The 20398-nt window shown below is 39.9% G+C and overlaps 1 protein-coding gene across 3 annotated transcripts in view; it reads left to right on the forward strand.

Annotated features, from left to right (window-relative positions):
- Positions 1–20398, forward strand: part of phkb (phosphorylase kinase, beta) — a 111853-nt gene that overhangs the window by 4862 nt on the left and 86593 nt on the right. For all 3 annotated transcript variants that reach the window (XM_067596030.1, XM_067596038.1, XM_067596046.1), the window contains 2 exons: positions 15507–15645; positions 20147–20246. In XM_067596030.1, coding sequence (XP_067452131.1) covers positions 15507–15645; positions 20147–20246 — 239 coding nt within the window. The remainder of the gene's footprint in view (positions 1–15506; positions 15646–20146; positions 20247–20398) is intronic.

A 20398-nucleotide genomic window follows, 5' to 3' on the forward strand; every position in this document is an offset into this window, starting at 1 on the left:
ATTTACACATGCTAACTGCCAAGTGAACCAACCTACAAAGCTAACGTTAGCTTGCTAATATACTATGACCTGTGAAGATTGAAGAGTAAAAGAGGTAATGGAATATGGTTTACATGTCTGACAGGACATGTGATAAAAAAGAAATTCACCCCCCCCCCCAAAAAAAAAAACACAATGTACCTCAAGTTACAAAACATTATGCCAATAACATTAGACTAAACCACTAAATTACGCTAGGTAGGCTAGCATAATCAGAGATTTCCCCACTCTAAACTACATGAATTCTACAAACTCTGGAACACACACATAAACAAACACCTACATTTACAAAATATTGTCTCAAATCATAAGTTTGAAACCAGCTAGTAGTTACTAAGAACCTAAGAAGGACACAGACTTAGTGATGGATTTATTAGTAGCTCATGCAACCCAATCCAGGTGATGATTCTGGCATGTGTAATTAGTGAAGGAGACCTCAGCCTCACTGCAGGAGATATAAATACACATTAGTGCTGATTACTAAATTACCTGCAGCTGTGAGTGCAGCACTGTGCCAGCTAGTGCTACCTCCCAGTGCACACAACAAAACCACAACCCACTGCCCCACAGCTAAAAGGAGAGCACCCTGGATGTTGGACTATACTGAGATTGCCTGTTTGGATGTTGACAAAGAAAAAACGGCTTTACCATGAAAGTGAATTAGGAGATCACTGAGATTCCATAAAAAAAAATGTAATTTGGTGTGAAATATTGCTGTCATAAATGCTAGTGTGACTGGATCATAAGGCTGGCAGACGGTTAAATACCAAATTTGTAATGTTAGAAAATTGCTGTCAAATTTGGTGAATATGAGCCAATGTCAACATAGTCACTAGAATTGGAGGTATGTGTGTTTAATGATAGGCCTTTCTCGTGGCAGAGGTTTTGACTCATCATTTTTATAAAAAGATAAGGTGTATCTAATATCATTAATGATGGTTCTGTTCCACTAAGGTGCGCCAGTAAGCTATGCCAGTGAGCCAGCGCACACAGTACCAGGGCTCTGGCACTGCAACACCTAAACTGAATGCAGCCGTTAATAATCTTTTTAGTTACATCTAGGTTTGACAAGTCAAAATGTCTGCTGTGAGAAAGGTCTGAATCACCACCAGATTAAAAAGTTTACAAGCCTTGGTGAGGGGAGATGTGGCTGGAGGAGAAAAAGAAGTATTTATTCAAACCAATTAATTACTTTATTGAAAGATGGAGGGTGTTGATATCTAACTAAGCTAGCAGTGAATTTACATGAAAAGTAAAGCTTGCTATCCCATGCACGCTATGGTGATTAAAGCCAAATGTGGAACTAAGTATTGGTTGCGAAAAAAGTATATTTTGTGTTTGTTTTGGATATAATGCTGTTACGATGATAAACTAGAATTACCCTCCTTTTTTTTTTTAGTGTGGAATCAATAAAAGCGGAGCCTGAGAGCAATAGAGGAGATAGTGCAAACACACCACAGCTCCTAAGCAGATAGAGTTGGGTTTAGCGTGCAGAAGACAGGATCATGTGTTGCCACTGGCTGTGTGTGGCTGTTAGATTCTGGTAATACAGCTCAGGATGCTGTCCCCAAGGATCAGAGCTGGTTTTGCCACTGTGGACGTAAGCAGGGTTTTTCTCAGTTGCTCATGTTGAAGTAACAAACATTTTCTATACAGTACAGCAGAGAAATCTTGATGTGCTCTTAGGTGACGTTTCTGAGCTTTTACTCCTTTAATATTTTCATACTGCTCCTGCTCCTTTTCAAGACAAATTATGTATGAGTATACATATTTTATAAGATATGTCCAGATTTGTTTAGTTGTAGACATATGAAAAATCTGCTTTCATTTAAAGAAAGTACTGGTACACGGTACTGTAAAAATACACAAGATACATGTCATACCTGCTCAGAGTTCTTCTATGACATTTAAGACATCACAGTAAGTAATATACAATAAGTGTGGCCTCCTCCTTGCAGTCACTAATATCTATTTAAAGGTGCCCTAAATTTGCTGTTTTCCACTGATGTTTGGCAGACACAAACCAAAAGGGCAAGTTGTTCTAAGAACAAATAGCACTTCCACTAATATCAGATGAAATTATTACATGTTCATAGAATATATTAAAGGGGACCTATTATGCTCATTTCCAAGTCTACATTTTTATTTTTGGACTCCACTAGAGTAGCTTTGCATGATTCACAGTTCAAAAAACTCCTTATTTATCTAATACTGGCCCTTTATGCAGCCCCTCAATTCAGCCTTTCTCTGAAACAGGCCGTTTTGGATTCCCCTCCCCTCTGCCCCCCCTCCCTAAAAGCCCACTCTGTTCTGATTGGCCAGCTTCAGGAAGCTCCCCCTGGCTCTGTGAGAAGGCTCTGGAGGCAGGGTAAACAAACTTTAGTTGGGGGATTTTGCTTGTTGTTCTCATTCTTTAGTCAAAATATAAACTTCTCAAATACATCCGTACTTGTTGGAGCCGAAATCCAATCCGAAATATGCAAGTGGACAGCACAAACATCCACAGCAACAAAGATTAGGATGTATAGCGCTGACCATATGGAGAAATCCGGCACGAGTTGACGTCAGCTTGGTTTGAAAGTAGAAAAAAATGTTGGAAGCTTAGTGTTTAGAGCAGTCTGAAGCTGGTGCTTTTTGCTCACAGGGATTACTTCTACATACATTTACCTGATTATTTGAAACTTTGGCCACAGTTAATATGAACATCTGACATTGTTACATTATATATATGACTGAAAATAAGTAAAAGCATAATAGGTCCCCTTTAAGAGACGCCAAATTAACACAACAAAGGCCTCTATCTAGTAACTATGTTGATCACGAGACAAAATGCATCAGGATCTGTCTGATTCAGCTCAGCAGATGACATTGACTGATTGACAACATATGTTCACTTTGTGGTAATTGTTTGGTGCAAGACATCCCAATGTTGGAGTTTTTGCAAGTGGGAAAAGTTGAGGCAAACTGCTCAGTCATTCATAGTCAGGTGGGGAAATGGGACGAAAAAGCCACTGCTGCACTGCTGGTCAGACATCAAGTTTACGTTACTTGATAATCACCAGTTGGACACATGTTTTACCCAACTAAGTCTGCATCAAGTTGTAGTTACTTTAAGGTAAGATACTGAACAGACGGGCTTGTATGAGCATCTCCAGGTGGTTTTCATAAATGACTGTGATGTGACAAAGACTTAATCTGAAAACAAGACCAGGTCAAAATCTAGTATATGGCTGGAGCGTGTGTGGCCAATGTGTGAAATTGTGGCCAATTTGTTACAGGGATAGTCAGTGGTAGTGTCTGTAATGTGAATTCTTGGATAGTAAATGTTCATCTGCAATTTTCTATTGTGGTCCCAGTAATATTTGCTGTTAAAGTGTGCTGAAGTACATGGTTAAAAAAAAAAGCATATAAATGCAGTTCCAAGAACAATACTTTCCACTCATATCTTGGGATGTTTGGTTTGAAAGAGAACTTATTTTAATTCTAATTACCTATCTGGTAACTCCCCCTGCTCTTCCATCTGTTTCACTCTGCAGATGTCTCATGTTTTTCACTCTGTTTTGAGTGTTTTGTCAGAGTGATGGGTATTTGGGGTGCTTTAACTGTGCGCTCTCTCTCATGCCTCTATGCGCCCTTTTTCTGCCTCTTTCCTGGTCGATGATCATGGAGGCGGCAGGTACAAATTCAGGAGGGTTATCTCCACCTGCTTACCGCAGTTACAGTGAAATCAAGTGCACCTGCAGAGCAGCCGCGCCACACTTAACTGATATAACTGCTACATGAGTTGCATGTTTTACCTGCAAGACTCTGGTTTTAATGCTATTGTTCATTGTTTGTCATGTGGAAACGTCAGAGAAATAAAAAGCTTGCGTCCTGGTTCATTAGTTCAGTTATAAAATCCAAATGCACTGTGGAGCATCTCTCAGCTTCATTATCAGCAGCTTCATTACTGTCCGCTGGTGTCTCTGTTTGCTCCAACTTGCATTGGCTGGATTGGTGGCGAGTGATCGTTGGATATTAAACAACTACAGGGCTGACAGTTCTAAACAAGGCATTAACTGAATCCAAATTAGGTCAAGTCTCTCAGAGAGAAGCTGAGAGCTACAAACATCTAGAAGTGAAGTCGATGCCTGTTTCAGCCCCTAATATGAAAGCACCTTATTGTGAATGATAAACTAGCTGCATGGATTACCAGATAATAGGGCTTCAAAAAACTGACTTTTGGTATACCTGTGATGTGCACGACCTTTATCCAGGGTTGTTTCAATCCAAAAAATGTTGCATCTCTGCATTCTCTCATTATCCTAGTAGTATTAATTGTACTATTAATATACTCACCATTATATTGTAGAAAACCTTTTGTACTGAATTAGGGCTATGAATTCTTTAGAAGAAAAATAACATTTACTTAGACATACAAGACAGACAAATCACAGCTTTGGGTCAGGATTGGACTCAGGCAGTGGATTTACTTAAGACTTAACAAACTACAGTTTTTGCCAGCAGTAATATGACTTGTTTCATTCTACAATTTAAACCGAGTAAAGCGGAAGGCAACTGCCTCTAACCCTGGTGTGGATTGAGGAATTGTGTCCTGTGTGAAAGCGTCTGTTCTGGGCTGGGTGCACCATTTTCTCACATGAACACACTCCTGGCAAATATGACACAGCCTGTTGGTCTGCCCTGATGAAGACAAGGCAGCTTGTGTGTGTGTGTGTGCGTCCCTCTGTGAGCAAAGTGTTTGTGTGTTATGCGTCCTTGGTGTGTAGTTGGTGGGTATTCATTAGGCTGCGTGTGTGAGCGTGTTTAGAAAATGATAGAAGACAATAAACAGAGCTTAGTGTGCAACAGGTGTAGCTCTCAGTTGGAACTGATTTGCTGCTATCAGGTAATGCAGCGTTGCCTCCAGCATCAGCTGCGTTGAAACCTTATAGATTTACAGAGAAAAGCCTCCGCCAGATTACAATATGTCAAAAACACAGCGTTGAACATTGGGCTTGTTTAATTGTTGTGTTGGGTGGCGGCTGGAAGCGCTTGTCCAATTCTAGCGGGGAACAAAGCCAACATTGTTATCACCGGCACCCAGACCTGCCTGCCAATATACCTGCTTTCTTTCAGTTCCAGGGAGGAAAAGGGGTGGAGAGGGGTGAGGTTGGGGTGACAGTGACAAATCAAACCAGTTACATTTTTCCTCTTTTCTTTTGCTTTGTTGTTTTGTTGCAAAGCTGCCCCCAGCTCAGTCAAAGGCAATGGTATTAAGCCTCCGCTGCCATTGTGATAAGGGACTTGTTTTCCTTTATCAAGAAAAGAATACCAGGGGAAAGTTTACCTCCATCTCCCATAGTTCATCACTCCATCATTTCTCTCTTTTTTTCCCCCTCTCCTCCTCTTTCACTTCCTCGCCTCTCTATGGTTTCTTATTTATGTGGCAATGTGGCCACACTCCATTGACTCAGCCTGCTTCCTGATAATACTAGAGGCAGAAGGCACTATTGCTCTGGCGTCTGGCTCACACCGATTAAGGAATGGAGTCATTATGAGATTGTTGCAAAAAACATTGGTTTATCCGAGCTGTTTTTTCTTTACTTTGTTTTTAATTTTTGCTTCCCTCTCTTTTATTCTTTCCCTTCATTCTTTTTCTTCAACTTCTCTCACTCTCTTGCTTCATCTTTTGTGTTTAGCCAGTTCAATCCAGTTTGTCATGTCTCAATGATGGTTTATAATACCTTTATAAAACAACAAATACATTTTGAGCAATTAAATGGTTTTTAATTGATTAAAAAAAATAAAACTACGCATTTTAGTTTCTATGACAATAATGCATGACAGTAGTAGCCATGGATATTTTAGAGTTTTGGAACAAATAACAAAATATATGACATGAAACAAACAATATGTTCAGTATAGTTAATTGAAAAAGTTGTAACACTCCCCCTGTAGTAAGATATATAACAAAATGGTAGCATCTGTAAATGACTAAGAGATCATTTTTTAATTAGTCATTGCTCTGCAATGTACATTTTCTTTTACAAACATCCACAAAACTCTCGGAAATAGTGTCCTTGACAGCATACCTGACATACAGGCAGGTTTATTAGCAATAGCTCTGCATGTAGCACTTCAGTGTATTTAATGTGTGTTAGGAAATATGCACCACCAGACCAGTAGCCCACCCACAGTGTGGGTGAGCACAGAGAAAGTCAGGTGGGTCTAGCCCATCCCAGATCAATCATAATTAATAGGTTCTGAAATGCATGTTTACCAAAAAAGACCATTACAACTATACTTGCCTGAATGTGTAATCATGCAAGCCTTATACATCGTCAGAGATAATGTTACAGGCAGCAAGACGAACATTAACAGCATTGCATAGCCTGGCATGGCAGCCACATGATCACACACACACACACACACACATACACACAGCTGGCAGACGCAACATCATCATTAATCAAGCATGCTTTGGCATGGAGGGGTGGATGTCGTCGTTGGAGAATCAAGTGCTAAGTCACATGCTGCTGCTGACGGGGAAAGGGCTGAATTAGCATCCACGTAGGTGTTGTTACTACTTGGCACTTGTTGAGGAGAAACTGGCGTAGGAGTAGGTGTCTGGGTTGAGAATGATGGCTGAACTTGATCTGAATTTGCTTCCTCCTGCTCCTCACAGCTTCTTTTTGTGACAAACTCAAGCAAAGTGCTATTTTTCACTATGATTTTTATCTTAACCTACATTAAAAGCAGCTAGTTAGAGGAAAGTAGGCTTCTGTTCCTCTGTGCAATGCGCGGGCTGTACACTGAGTGAAAGAGGAGGGGCTGCTTGCTGCTCACAATCTGGCATTTACGAAATGTACTGCCAAAAAATCTGAAAAATCTCTACCATCATCTTGCAAGAAGCAAGAAACAAGAATTGTTTTATTTTTATTTTTCGCATAGTCAGATAATTGAAACAGTATTTATTGACTGGATGATCCAGCAAAAAAGGAAGCCTTCTGATTGGGTGGACCAAGGGCCCATCTATGCCCACCCACAGTTGTGTACCTGCACAAGACTGTGTTGTTTCAATTCTTTCTTAAGTGTACTTAAGTTTAGTTATTGTGATGCAACATGACTTGATTACATGTGATCATATTGTCAACCTTTTCTGATACCTTGCAATGCAGGGATTTTGTGGAAAATAATTTAGCTTTAATCATTGTCTTGTTGTGTACAATATCATGTACATAGATTAACTCCAAATGATGACATGCTAAAAATCAAACTATTTATTTTTTGTACCGGAGGCATACAGGTTGACTGTCTTGCAGGAAGGCAGACTTCACGCATCAAGACTACGCTGACAGTCTCTATATGCGTGTACTATGCTTGATTGTGATTGCACATTGCAATCACAATCAAGCATCCAATAGGGATATTTGTTACCATCTCATAGATCTAACATTGCTGTTAAACTAGTCTGACCAATATATTCTATGTCAGTCCTTGTATCTTATCAGTGTGGTGTTAATAACCATAACTAAGCATTGTAATCACATACAGCATATCCAAAACTCAGTAATACTGCAATACTTCAACATAACCATTGCAAAACTTTTTTTTCTTTTAGCTGTCACTTAGCTAGCTTATACACTAGAGTATGTAAACGTATACTTCTCAATGTAACTCAATAACAATAAATGACTTTTTTTTTTTTGTAAGGGCAGCGATCCATCTGCATCCTTTTACATGTTCTTACAAGTCCAGAACAATTCTGGGCCTTGACTTCCCGTGTGTACCTTGTCTGGTATGGGACAGTATGAGGGACTGTCTCACTTGTTGCCTGTGAGGTGTGTAGTGTGGTACTTTGTGGTGCATGCTGTCTGTTGTGATCAGAGTTTTCGTCAGTGTGAGTGTTATGTGACATCTGTTTCATCTGTACTCTTGCCCTTCAGCTGTGTGTATGTGGTATGATCTGTCAGTATCAGCTGGTTGGATGACAACTGCTGGTTTCCAGTAGCCATGCTTCTGGAGTTGGATGCTTCGTCCTACATGCAGCGGTGACATTGGCTTGGCTGACCTGTTGTAATATCTTTTCTGATGTTGTGTGATCTTGGTGGCTGACCACCTTGGGCTGAAGCTGCTGGTGGGTGTTCGGTAGGATTGAGCATAAGCGATGGCTCATAAGCAGCTGGGTTGATGATCTGAAGCTGTCAACTGAAGTGTTATGATATTCAAGGAGACTCAGATAGGGGTCTTTCTGATAAGCTTTGGCCTTTTCCATAAGCAATTTGACAATCTATACAGATTTCTCAGAGAGGATATTGAGAGCTTTGGGGATGGTGCAGACTGGTGGTTGTAGGTTAAACTCCTATGTGCTGGCAAAGATTTTGAACTCTTTACGTTTGTACTGGGGGCCACTATTCAATACAACAATCTCTGGTACACTATGTCTGGTGAAGGCTGCTTTCAGTTTGTGTTTTACCTATTTTAATAGTCTACTGTGACTATATAGTTCTCATTGTTCCACGTCAACAGATCAGTAGTAACTGTTTGCTATGGCCTGTCTGGGACCTTGGCTTGGCTTATCACGGGCTCCTTAGTATTGGAAGGCCTGTGTTTGAGACAGGTGGGGCACTGTCTAACCATCTCCTCAATCTGCTTGTTCATCCTGGGCCAAAATGGGATGTCACGGGCCCATGTGACCTGCATGTATTCGGAATAACATCACTGTACGCAGTGAGGTAGGATAATGATTTTTTCACCCTTGAATATGATGTCATTCATGTGTGAAAGTTCATCCTGACACTTCCAGTATTCTGCTATGCTCTGAGGGCATACATATTTTCCTCTCCTTAGGCCATCCTTCGTTGATTGTCTCTCTCAGTATCATGAGCTGTGTGTCTTTTTCAGTCTCTGCTCTGATCTCTTTCACCTTAGTTTCGTTGACAGGTAAGCTACTATACAGTGTATGTACCTGAATGTCCAAAGACAATGGCATATAGCTCCTTTTCAATCTGAGCACAGTTGACTTCACTGTCAGTTATCGATTTAGATAAGTCGCCACTGGGCTTGACCTCTTGCAGTAGGACTGTACCTAATCCATACTTAGATGTATCGACTTGTAGCCTAAATTATTTGCTGGGGTCAAAATATATTCGACTGGACCTGGCTCTCATGTAATTAGCTCTCTCATTTTTTTGAATGCTTCATCATGCTATGCATCCCATATGAATTCACTGGACTTTTCACCGGTGACGCATGGGTGCGTCAATGTCTGGGGACCGAGGGGGAAACTTCGACAAGTAGTTAACCATGGCAAGGATTGTTTCCAGCCCACCTTTGTCTTTGTCTTTTGCTTCATGTCTCTCACAGCTGCAATCTTGGCTGGACGGGGCTTGATTCCGTCCTTGATAGTACGGTGCCCAAAGTAGCTGACCTTGGTGGCACAGATCATGCTCTTCTCTTGTTTGATCTTCACTCTTCACTCTCTGGAGCGCTGCAGCATGGCACAGACGTTTTTGTTGTGCTCTTCTTTGCTTCTGCCGTAGATTAGGACATTGTCGACTATCGCCGTGACTCACTGTGGACCTTCATAATTCTCATCGACTTTCTGTTGAAACTCATCTTGGGCAGATATCAATCCAAAAGTTAGGCAGAGGAATCAGTACTCTCCAAATACAGTGTTGAATGTGATCAACTTGGCTGACTCCTCTGTGAGCTTTATAGCCCAGCTTCAGCGTCATGGATGCCAGGTCAGGCGACCTGGTATCCATGACGCTGAAGCAGCAAGCTCTTGCCAACTTGAATGTGATATCGCTGAGGGTAGGTAAAGGGTAGTGCAGTCATTTGATAGCCTTGTTCAAATCTTTGGGGTCGAGACACACTCTCAGCTTGCCTGTGCATGGCTTTTCTGCTGCTACCATCAAATCGACCCATTCAGTTGGTTCAGTGTCTTTCACAGTGATCTATTGTTTTTCCATGTTCTGTAGCACGTCTTTGAGGTGGTCACTCAGGGCGATGGGAACACCCCTAGGCAGGTGGAACACAGGTATTGCGTTGGGGTCAATGTGAATTGTGTGCTCACCAGGAAACAATTCTATTCCTGTGAAGACATCTACAAACTTATCCATGATTGGTACCTCAGATGTTCCAGACATTAATGAGTCTAAAGTCTAGGCATGCTTTTAATCCTAGAGCTGGGGGTGAATGTGTGTCAACGACATGGACCTTCATTATTAATTGAATGTCCTTGCACTGGCATTTCATGTTGCACTTGCCTCTGACAAGTAGTCACTCACCACTGTAGCCATGGAGTGGGTGAGTTGAGGTCTGTAGTACATCAGTCATCATACCTGTCTTCAGTCTTAAAGCTAAGCCAAACATCATCTCTGGACATCACATGAGATTGCTATTGATCATCTCCTCTCATCTCATTCTTAAAAAGAAAGCAAATAAACATATTTCCCAAAACGATGAACTATTCCTTTATAAAAACAACACTGAAATATATTTAAAAATCAAAGCTTTGTCAGCATTTTTCTATTTTGAATCATGTGGGGTTTTGCCATTGCATTTGTTTTTCATTCAACAGCAACTCACGTCACAGATGTTATATTGCAGGAAACATTATGACAGCCTCAGCAGGAGTAGACAGAAGTTATTGTTGATGGTATGCACAATGAATATCACAGTTTGTGTATTTCCATTCTCTCCCGTCGCAAGCTGCCTTGAGACTGCACAGATACCATCTTTTTCTTTCTGTCCTTCCTCTCTTATTTTTTTTTCTTTCTTCAATCTATCTCTCTGTGTTTTTTTTTCTTTGTCATCATCTTCTCTCATTTTCTCCACCCTGTCGATGCAGTGAAATGGCCCATTGTAAAAGAGCAGACTGTGTGCGTCTGAGACATTAGCTGCTGATTTAGTGGCACATTAGCTTGATGGATGGCTAGACAGAAAACTCCCAACAACAGTTGATTTGCATCCAGAGAAACTTTCAGTCTGAGAATGAATAATGTTCAGCACTCTCATCATTTATGTTCTGTGTCTAATGATGACTTTCACAGCACTGTTTCGCAGAAGATAAAACTTTGAGTCCTGTGTACAGTTCCAAATTGAGGGTTATCAGAGCCCCTCAACTCATTTTATCCTGTTTCTGTATGTGTGTGTGTGTGTGTGTGTGTGTGTGTGTGTGTGTGAAATACAATTTTTGAGTTGACACATTATAAATACAGATCTTTTAACCTGTGAGCTTCAGAGAAATAAAGTACTATATCATACTAACTTCAGTTACAGTAGATGAGAAATAGTCTTACTGAGAAAATGAAACATTGGATAACATATTCATCTTTCCCAAGGCTACATTATATCTCTAATGTGTATATTTCTGTACAGTTTTATAGTTACTCTAAAATGCTGATATTTCAAATAATAGCATTACTTGTAAAATCATTAGACTGAATTTGATTCACTCTTAGACAAAGCATGATATAAGTAAATTAATTTTGTAATTTTATAATTTTTCACTTTGTATTCTTGTACATCTAGTTACCATAATGATGACTATCTTTTGTGAGACCTATGAACGCACGTGTACTTCTTATACTTTAGGATATTGTTTTCCTTAAAGGCCTGTTCTAATATCAATATACAGCTTAGCTGATATTCACAGTTGCTGCTTGCAAACTTAAAGATCTGTATTTTGAGTTAAGTGGTATGTTCCAAAAAAACATTACAGTACAAGTGAACCCCTTGATGAATGAAGCATACAGCTTGAAATTAAAAACAGTCCCACATTTTTGTGTATTACTCACTATTGTGAAAGATTGAGCTTTCTAGAGCAGGTTAATTAATTTATGGACCACATTTTCTTAATATATTTGTGGTTAAAAAGTCAGACAGCACCAGTGTGTGATACAGTGGTTTCTGGTGAGTGTGATGACCAATAAATCTTACAGCCTTTCACATTATACTGCTAATGTAGCTGCAGTCAAAATTAGCCTATACCCAAAGGCACTGTCCTATTACTGGTTAACATATGAAAGCAGTCCGGATGAACCAGGAGGGGATTGCTCTGCCTCTCTGTGTGTGTACAGTATGTCATAATTTACTCTATGTTGAAACCGTGCGTCATTACAAGGGCACAAAAATGAGTAAATCCTTCATCCAAGGGTATTTGTTTTTGTATGTAGGACACTTCATAGTCAGGGTTCAACTTTACAAATGAGACTATGCAATATGAGTTAGTAGAATGTCCTTAGACTGGAAATAATACAAATGTGTGATTACATGTGTGCATGTGAGTCTGAACTTCATTTTCATGATACTTGGAGGTGGACTACCTTAGAGGTTCATTAATATTCTGTCTAATTCCCTCATCAACCTCGTTATCTCACTGCCAATGCGACTGTCGTCTTCAGTTGACCGGCACACACACACAAACACAGAGAGACATTCCCACCCTCCTGTCTCTCTCTCCCAGTACCCATTAGGCTCACTGTTTTTTTCACAGTTACACATACATTCTCTTTTTTTCCCTCCTCCACACTCACATCCTCTCCATATCTCTTTCCTTCATCTCTGTCTCCTTCCTTCCGTCTGTCTTTCTGTCATTCTCTTTCTCTCCATCTCTCTTTTGCTCTGTAACAAACGACAGTGCAGAATGGATGTCCCCTTCATTTGCACCGGCATAATGTGCTGATGAAAAATGAAGTGATCCCTCCAGACAGATTAGTCATCAGTGAGGGGACCTCTGCAGGAGACGGTGTGTGTGTGTGTGTGTGTGTGTGTGTAACAGATAAATTACTTTCCCGGAGGCCTTCTGTTTGAGTATGTAATATTTCAGCATATATTATTGGAGGGTTACGGTCTGTTCGTATTAAGAGCTTTCATCCGTTGTTCTGTCCTCAGTAACTAATGCTGAGCATGAACTTTGGTGAACTTGGACCATCTTAGTTTGTCTTCGCTTGTCCATTTAGTGCAGTCAGACATTCACAGTCATGCCCCCAGCTGAAAAATGTTATTTCCAAAGAAATGACCTTGGTCATTACCTACTGTAGAGCTTCCCAGTCACTGTGGCGACACCAAAATTATTAACAGAGTTTGGTACTTTCCCTTTACACTACTTGATTCTGGCACTATACATTAGGGATTCTTTTTTTTTTTTTTTGCTGTTGCAACTACATCCTAGTAAGCATTAACTTGGTGATTTGAAGTCAAAAGATGTCTATATCTGGGTTATAATGGGCTACATTTAGTTGAAAACTTATTTTAGAGGTCTTGGTAAACACTGTTAAAACTACAGTTATACAGTGTATAAACTAGACATCTAAAAAACACCAACCCAGTACTGGGCCTCCACTATTTTCATCAGAAAACATGCTTTTTATTAAGCAGTTTCTAGTAAAAGTTGTGTTGTTTTACAATTGTTAACTATTAAATTCAAAACCAACCTTCAAGTGTTAGACATTTAATTATTTTTTCATGTTGAGTATGGGTGATGCATCATGGAAATAAAAGGAGGAGAGAAAGTGTGTTTATTAAATATTTAAATGATTACAGCTAAATTATTAAAAAGCTTTAAAGAGTAAATGTACATACTGCAAATAATATTTACACAAGTGTTAGTCAAGTATCAGTATTAGTATTATTTCACATTAACAAGGCATTGGCATGCATAGTTTTTACTCCAGGCAACTTTCAAGTGACAAGATGTGTTACAGTTAAAGTCTGAGGCACAAACATGCAACACAAGAGGAAGTTTCCTTGGGTGACTTCTTCATTTCTACTATGACACTGGTGCAGAAGTTAAGAAACACGGCAGGTCATACGGTCTGGTATTTTCTAGCTGTTTTAGATATATGTAAGAATGTCAGCAACTCTCTGAGCTACAATGGATTCAGTGCTCAAAGATACTTCAGATATATATATAGATAGATAGATATAGATATACATTACTGTAAATACATTCCAGTTGAAGGACAGTCTTCTTCCTAGATACCTAAACTCACCACATTGAACTGGAGTGTTAAAGAAATTGTTTACACAAGAATAAAAAAGAATGATGCCATTATCTCATGTGAGTCTAAGTCAAGTCTGTAGGTGTTGGTGGAGTATGTGCACATCACATAGAACAAATCAGCTTGCGCAACTCTGTCTTGTGCAAAAAAAACCCCACTGACATGAACATCAACTGAGTCGTGTTGACTTCTTTAGCAGTTCATGTGTTTCAAAGCCAAACAATGACACCATGAGTCCAAGTGATATTCCACCAGGAATTATTGCTTTTCTTCACTAAAACTGTTGTTGCCATTCACACTTTCAATGTCATGTGTTCACACTCGACTTGAATATGCATCCATCTGTTCCACCCTCTCACAGTGTACACTGTAGTTGTCTACCAAACACAAACTGAAAGAGCTCTGCTCTAAGCAGCTTTACAACATTAACTTTTGCTTACTTTCATCAGAGAAGAAAAATTGTCTGCAAAATTTCTTAACCCAACCTTTTTCTAAATTGAACTTTACATCATTTGTTTTGATTAAATGTAATTAATTTCAGGCTGAATATGCATCTGGGAAAAGGCAGTGGCAACAGCTGCACAGCCTGAGGAAGGTCACAGGTCAGGCAGTGCCAGCAGTAGAAGAGAGTTGTAACCCTGCCTGAGGAGCTGGATACATATTATATTTCCACACTTCACAAATGCAGACTAGCCTGGAGAAACAAGGCCAGAGAAAGTACATGCTCGTAGTCAAATGCTGCATGACTCCTGACTTGCTATGTCATTGCTTTTGTACCCAGCAAAATGAAATGAGATGGGTCCGCTGTGGCTCTGGTACATAAGCATCTGGATCAAAACTGGATCAAAAAAGCATCTGGTAGAGACTGTTGTAGCTGTGCATGGAGTGATGCTGCTTTAGAAAGTGTATCACCTCTGTGTAGGGGTAAAAATAGACAAGCTGAGGTCATGTAATGTGTGTAGGTGTTTTTGTCCTTTGTGACACCTGTCATGTACTGTATGTAATTACTTAGTATAGAAGTATAGATTGAAATGTGATTCACCTTCTGTACTTTTTTAGATGGATAAAAAAAGATATTGCACACCGATTCAGAGTTAATAGCGACTCTTAAATCATTTGAAATAATACAGCAGCTGTTATTAGGGGTCCTGTTGTCCATCAGAGCTGTTGAGACATTTTTAATTTAAACAAACTCCAAACACAATTTCCCCTGGTTGATTAAGCTATTTTGTTGTGTCGTGTCAGGTGGAATATTAAAGGGAGTTTTGCTGCTTACATACAAGCATGGCTCATCCATCATGTTATGAAAAGACACCTTACAAGGCATCAGTTTTTACAGTAAAGCATATTATGTACAGCAAATAATCAAACAAGATAAAAACTACTTCAAGTTGTTGGGTGACCTGTTTCCAATTCAAGTTGAATTATCCATATGACAAACTGGACAACTCTCTCTCTTTCTGTCTCTCTTTCTAGTCAAGACAACCATTCTGAACTACCAGAGTCCCACCACAGGGCTTTTTCCAGTCAAGACATGCTCCGACTGCAAGGAGGCCAAGGTCCGGGACTCCCTGTACTGTGCTGCTGGTGCCTGGGCCCTGGCCTTAGCCTACCGGTTAGTACGCCACATACACAGTACACACACATGCACAGATACTGATAAACCATGCAGGACCTGTTTCATTTGTGCAAAATTGATTGTACATGTAACTGTCACTTCATTTGTGTTAATTATCACAGGTTAATTGGAATTTAGCCTTCTTGCTTGGCTGACTGTTGAATGAAGTGCTCGTGTAGTTCAAGTACAACAGAAGGATACTGTACACACATTGTTCAGATACACTTCCTCCTGCAGATATGGTTTTAATTAATAATAGTTAGTAATACTTTGATTTACACATGAAGAACTAATGACACTCCCATCAGCTACACAAATAAAGTTATTATTATTATTATTATTACAATCAGCCTCAGCTATACTTTGTGTTTAGTGCTTATTATCAAATGTTAGCATGCTAACCCATTAAACTAAGCTGAACATGGTAAAAAAAACAACAACTGTGCATTAAGGCTTGAATGTGTAGCACCACAGCAAACATGATGTAAAATGGATGGATTAATAGTCTATTGTGTTTTTTAGAGTATTATGTGTAGAACAAACCAATCAACTTTTGGTCCACACAGTTTTCTGCACCCCTTTATCCCTTCTTCTTTGACTTGACAGTTTTGTTCTACTCTTTTCTGTTTCATGCTTACTGACCCTGATCTTCAATCTCTCTCTGTAATTTGAAGGCTTTGCTTTTTAAACACATTGGGGTTATTACTTCAAGGAGAACACTTCAAGAATTTCACTGAGAACCATCTAAAGGCCCCAAACTCCTTTATCAACTGTCCCTGCTCTTGATGCCTGCATTTCTCAGTGATTAGTTTCCGGGGAAAAGAACACTTCCACAAAACAAACTTGTAATAGGCCAGAGAGAGAGGGGGGAGGACAAGAGAGAGATAAAGATGTGGTCAGAAAGAGAGAGAACAATTAGGAGGATGGAGACGGAGAGAAAAAATGGAAGATAGAAAGACTGAAACGGAAGGTAGGAGCAGAGAGTAAGTGAGGTGAGCAGAGGGAGAGATGAAGGGAATGGAGGGATAACAGAGAGCGAGAAGAAATGGGAGATGGAGAGAAAGACTGACTGAAAAAACGAGATGGAAGGGGGAAGACAGAGGGAAAGAGAGGGGTAAAAATAGAGTGTACTGCAGTGATGTGACCAGCGGCAGATCCCTGTCATCAGTCATGGCTGCCTCCTATTAGAATTGTCACTGGGATTTAATTAAGATGATTCTCATCTGACAGGCTTGGCTAGTGCCATTACTTACTTCTCGCCCAGCTGCTGTGTGTGTGTGTGTGTAAGAGAGAGAGAGAGAGAGAGAGAATCAGTGACTAAACTGGCAATTGAATTCACCACAAACACCTATTCTAAAAAGATATGATATGGTTTTTTTCGGCCACATTTGCCCACTCACTTTTTATTCTTTACTTGGTTCAATTTGATTTGTTATGAATAAATAGGGAGTCAGTCGTCAGCTTCCAATACTAAGATAAGTTTCTAATATTTTCTTGTACTTGTCTAATCTTTATGACGCCCTTTATATTTGCTTGACTAGTTGTAATTACAGTGTATGTCACTGCAGCTTGGATCATCACATGCATATTACATGTACAGTACTTGTAGTGTGGTAATGAGTGATCCATACTTTGAAACAGGATTTTGGAAGATGAAAAGCTGCCTGCTTCATCCTCTAACTGCATTTGGTTTTCATGTGAAGGGTCACGTGTGATTAATGCACCGTGTACCACTGAAATTTAAACAAGTTTCACCTCAGCAGCTCGGCTTTCCCCTGTCAATACCCAAAGTCGTTATTAGCATGACCTTTGTCATGTGTATCTGAAATCTGCCAGCCCTGCCAGGAATGTGCTGACTGCCACTGTGGTCACTGCAACCAGAATTGATTGACTTCTGAGTGGCATCTTACAAAGACCACTTTCTTAAGAAGGACTGTACACAGCAACTTCTCTGGTCAAGCCTTAAATGCTTAAATGGGCCCAAGTGAATTATTGCTAGACTGTATAGTCCCACAAATTTTAAAGCCTGGAAATGGATTTCTTAGACATTTATGGAGAGTAATGAACGCAAACACAGACTGGATTCACATTGGAGAAGTAAGAAGCTGCCATACTTATTATTGCACAAATTATATCAAAATTGATTCTATTAAACCTGCAGTGCGGAACTTTTGCATAAAAATGAATGTCCGTTACATTCAAGCCCTTGCCAAACGAGTTCAAACAATGCTGATTAAGCCTCTCACTGCCAGATATATCTCTGTATTTCTCAGTATACAGACTTTTTAAATCTCATGTTGGGGGCGACACTCGCACACTGGCCATTTGACTGTTAATCATGTGGCTCTTCTAGACTTTTCAAATGTTATCGGACTGAATGGATCATATTCTGATAATGAATCAAGTCATTTCGGGGGGTTGTGTGATGCTCAAAACAATTTATCCACCGTTCTACAGCCGCAACAGTAGGTTACAGCCAGTATGTACTGGCCATCGGGCATACTGGGACAAATCCCAGTTGGCCTCAAAAAATATATTTTTTGGCCGGTGGACTGTCAAAACATATCTGTTTTTACCAGCCCTCTCTGTGTGCCTGTCATTTGGGGTGTGCATGAGAGCGTGCTGCATGCCTGTGTCATTGCGTATTCAGACCAAATCAGGCGTTGTGGCGCACCGCTGCAGGGATGAGTGGAGGTGTGTGGGGGTGTGGGTGTGTTTATGATTTAGAATGTAACCGCTGTGATCTGAGATCACCTGCTTTCATGCTACCAACACTCCCTCTCTTCATTCACTCTGTAGCTCACTCGACCATAGCTGCTCTCCCTCTCTCCTTTTCTCTCGTCTTTTTTAAGTCGGGAGGCTGACAGAAAAGTCTAACTTGACTTTTAACGTTATCAAATGAAGAGAAATGTCCTTCCCTCCTCCTAGTAACGTCTTTGTACTCAGGCATTCACAGTCGAGCACCCACCTTTACTCTCACCACCAGAGGGGGGAGACAAAAGTCCCATACTGCAGCTTTAAACTGGACATACTGTTTACTAATCTTAGGTGAATTACTGACAGTATGCTGTTAAAGACAAAATCAAATTCCAAAGAGAAATTCCAGTCATTCCACACTTTATTGTGCCTTTTGCGTTTTTTGTCTGGTGGACACAAAAATCCTAAAAAGAAATAATGTGTGTGTATAAGCATTATTAGTCAAGACTGCAACTGGACCTTAAATTATGTGATAAATGATGACGAACAGGTAGAGACCCACTTTTTCAAATGGTCTTGGTGGTGTTGTTTGGTCCGCACCACATGTCAATTGACAGCTTTTACACCAGCCTAAAGAAAGCAAACGCAAATGGTCAAACACATTAGAGTTTGTTTGAGCACTCTAATACTATTGCAATACCCATCTGCATACAGACCTGTGTTGTCAAAAGCTGACCTGCTCAGAGGATTTTTTTTGTTTTTGTGATATTAATAGCTGTGGTGCTTTTGTATGTTTTTTTTGTGAAGTTTATATATGTGATGCACTATCAAAATAAAGTTTGGCTTGAATTGACTCTTATGGTGCACTGACTTAAAATGATAAGAAGTAAGTAAGAAGTAAGTAAGAAAAAATGCGAAATTTTCTTGTTCCAGCTTCTTAAATGTGAATATTTGCTGGTTGCTTTAGTCTTCTGTGATGGTAAACTGAATGTCTTTGGGTTGTGGACTGTTGGTCGGGACAAAGCAAGACACTTTAGGTCATATCTTGGGCTTTAGGAAACGGCCATCGACATTTTTCACAATTTTCTGACATTTTATAGACCAAAGAAATAATCAATTAGAAAATACTCCACAGATTAATCAATAATGAAAATAATTGTTAGTTGCAGCCCCAATAAAAATGACATTTTAATACAACTTGGACCTTAATTTTATAGTTTTGGTCATCATTCATATCCGTAAAGATAACAGTCAATCACTAAGTTGACTGCTGGACATTGCTGAAATGATCTCAAATGATTATACAGGTTTTAACCCCCCCCCCCCCCCCCACAAGATATTGGAAAGACAAAATAAAGGCAAATTATTACTCCAGCTGTCTGTGTAAACATCCACCTCAGTTTACATACCGACTTCCTGGTTTAACTTTGAATTACCATACTTGCTTTAGCTGTGCGTACACACGTTTTTCCTGTGGAATTACTAATTTATTGAATAATGAATTCATTATTACAGGATTACCAACATTTTTGGAGTGCTCACTTTCGTTTCTCCAGAAAAGTCGTGTAGATCATCTGGCTAAACTGCCGGCTTGTCTGCAGTCTGTCAAAACCTCTCAACAGACTTTGATGTTGTAATGTTTTTAGATCTCAGCTGTAAGTTTACTGGGTTCATATAACCACAAACTACAACAATAAGACTCGAACAATTAATAGTTATCTTGTAAAATCACCCGAGTTTCTTCATCCACTAACTGTTAGTCTGTCCCTCATGTGTTTCCTGTCTTTCCCCTGCTGTGCAGACGCATCGATGATGATATGGGGCGGACCCATGAACTGGAGCATTCAGCTATCAAGTGCATGAGAGGGATCCTCTACTGCTACATGAGACAGGCTGATAAGGTGAGTTTTCAGTCAGCCCCCACTCAGCTCCTGCTTTCACACTGGGTGTTTGCATAAAAGCACACTGCAATTACACACTGTATTACAGATCAAAGGTGTACTCCTGAGCTGCTATTCATCAAAGCCTCTCAAAGCTGGAGCACTGGACACAT

This window comes from Thunnus thynnus, chromosome 1 (genome assembly GCF_963924715.1).
Source record: "Thunnus thynnus chromosome 1, fThuThy2.1, whole genome shotgun sequence".
NCBI classification, from domain to species: domain Eukaryota; kingdom Metazoa; phylum Chordata; class Actinopteri; order Scombriformes; family Scombridae; genus Thunnus; species Thunnus thynnus.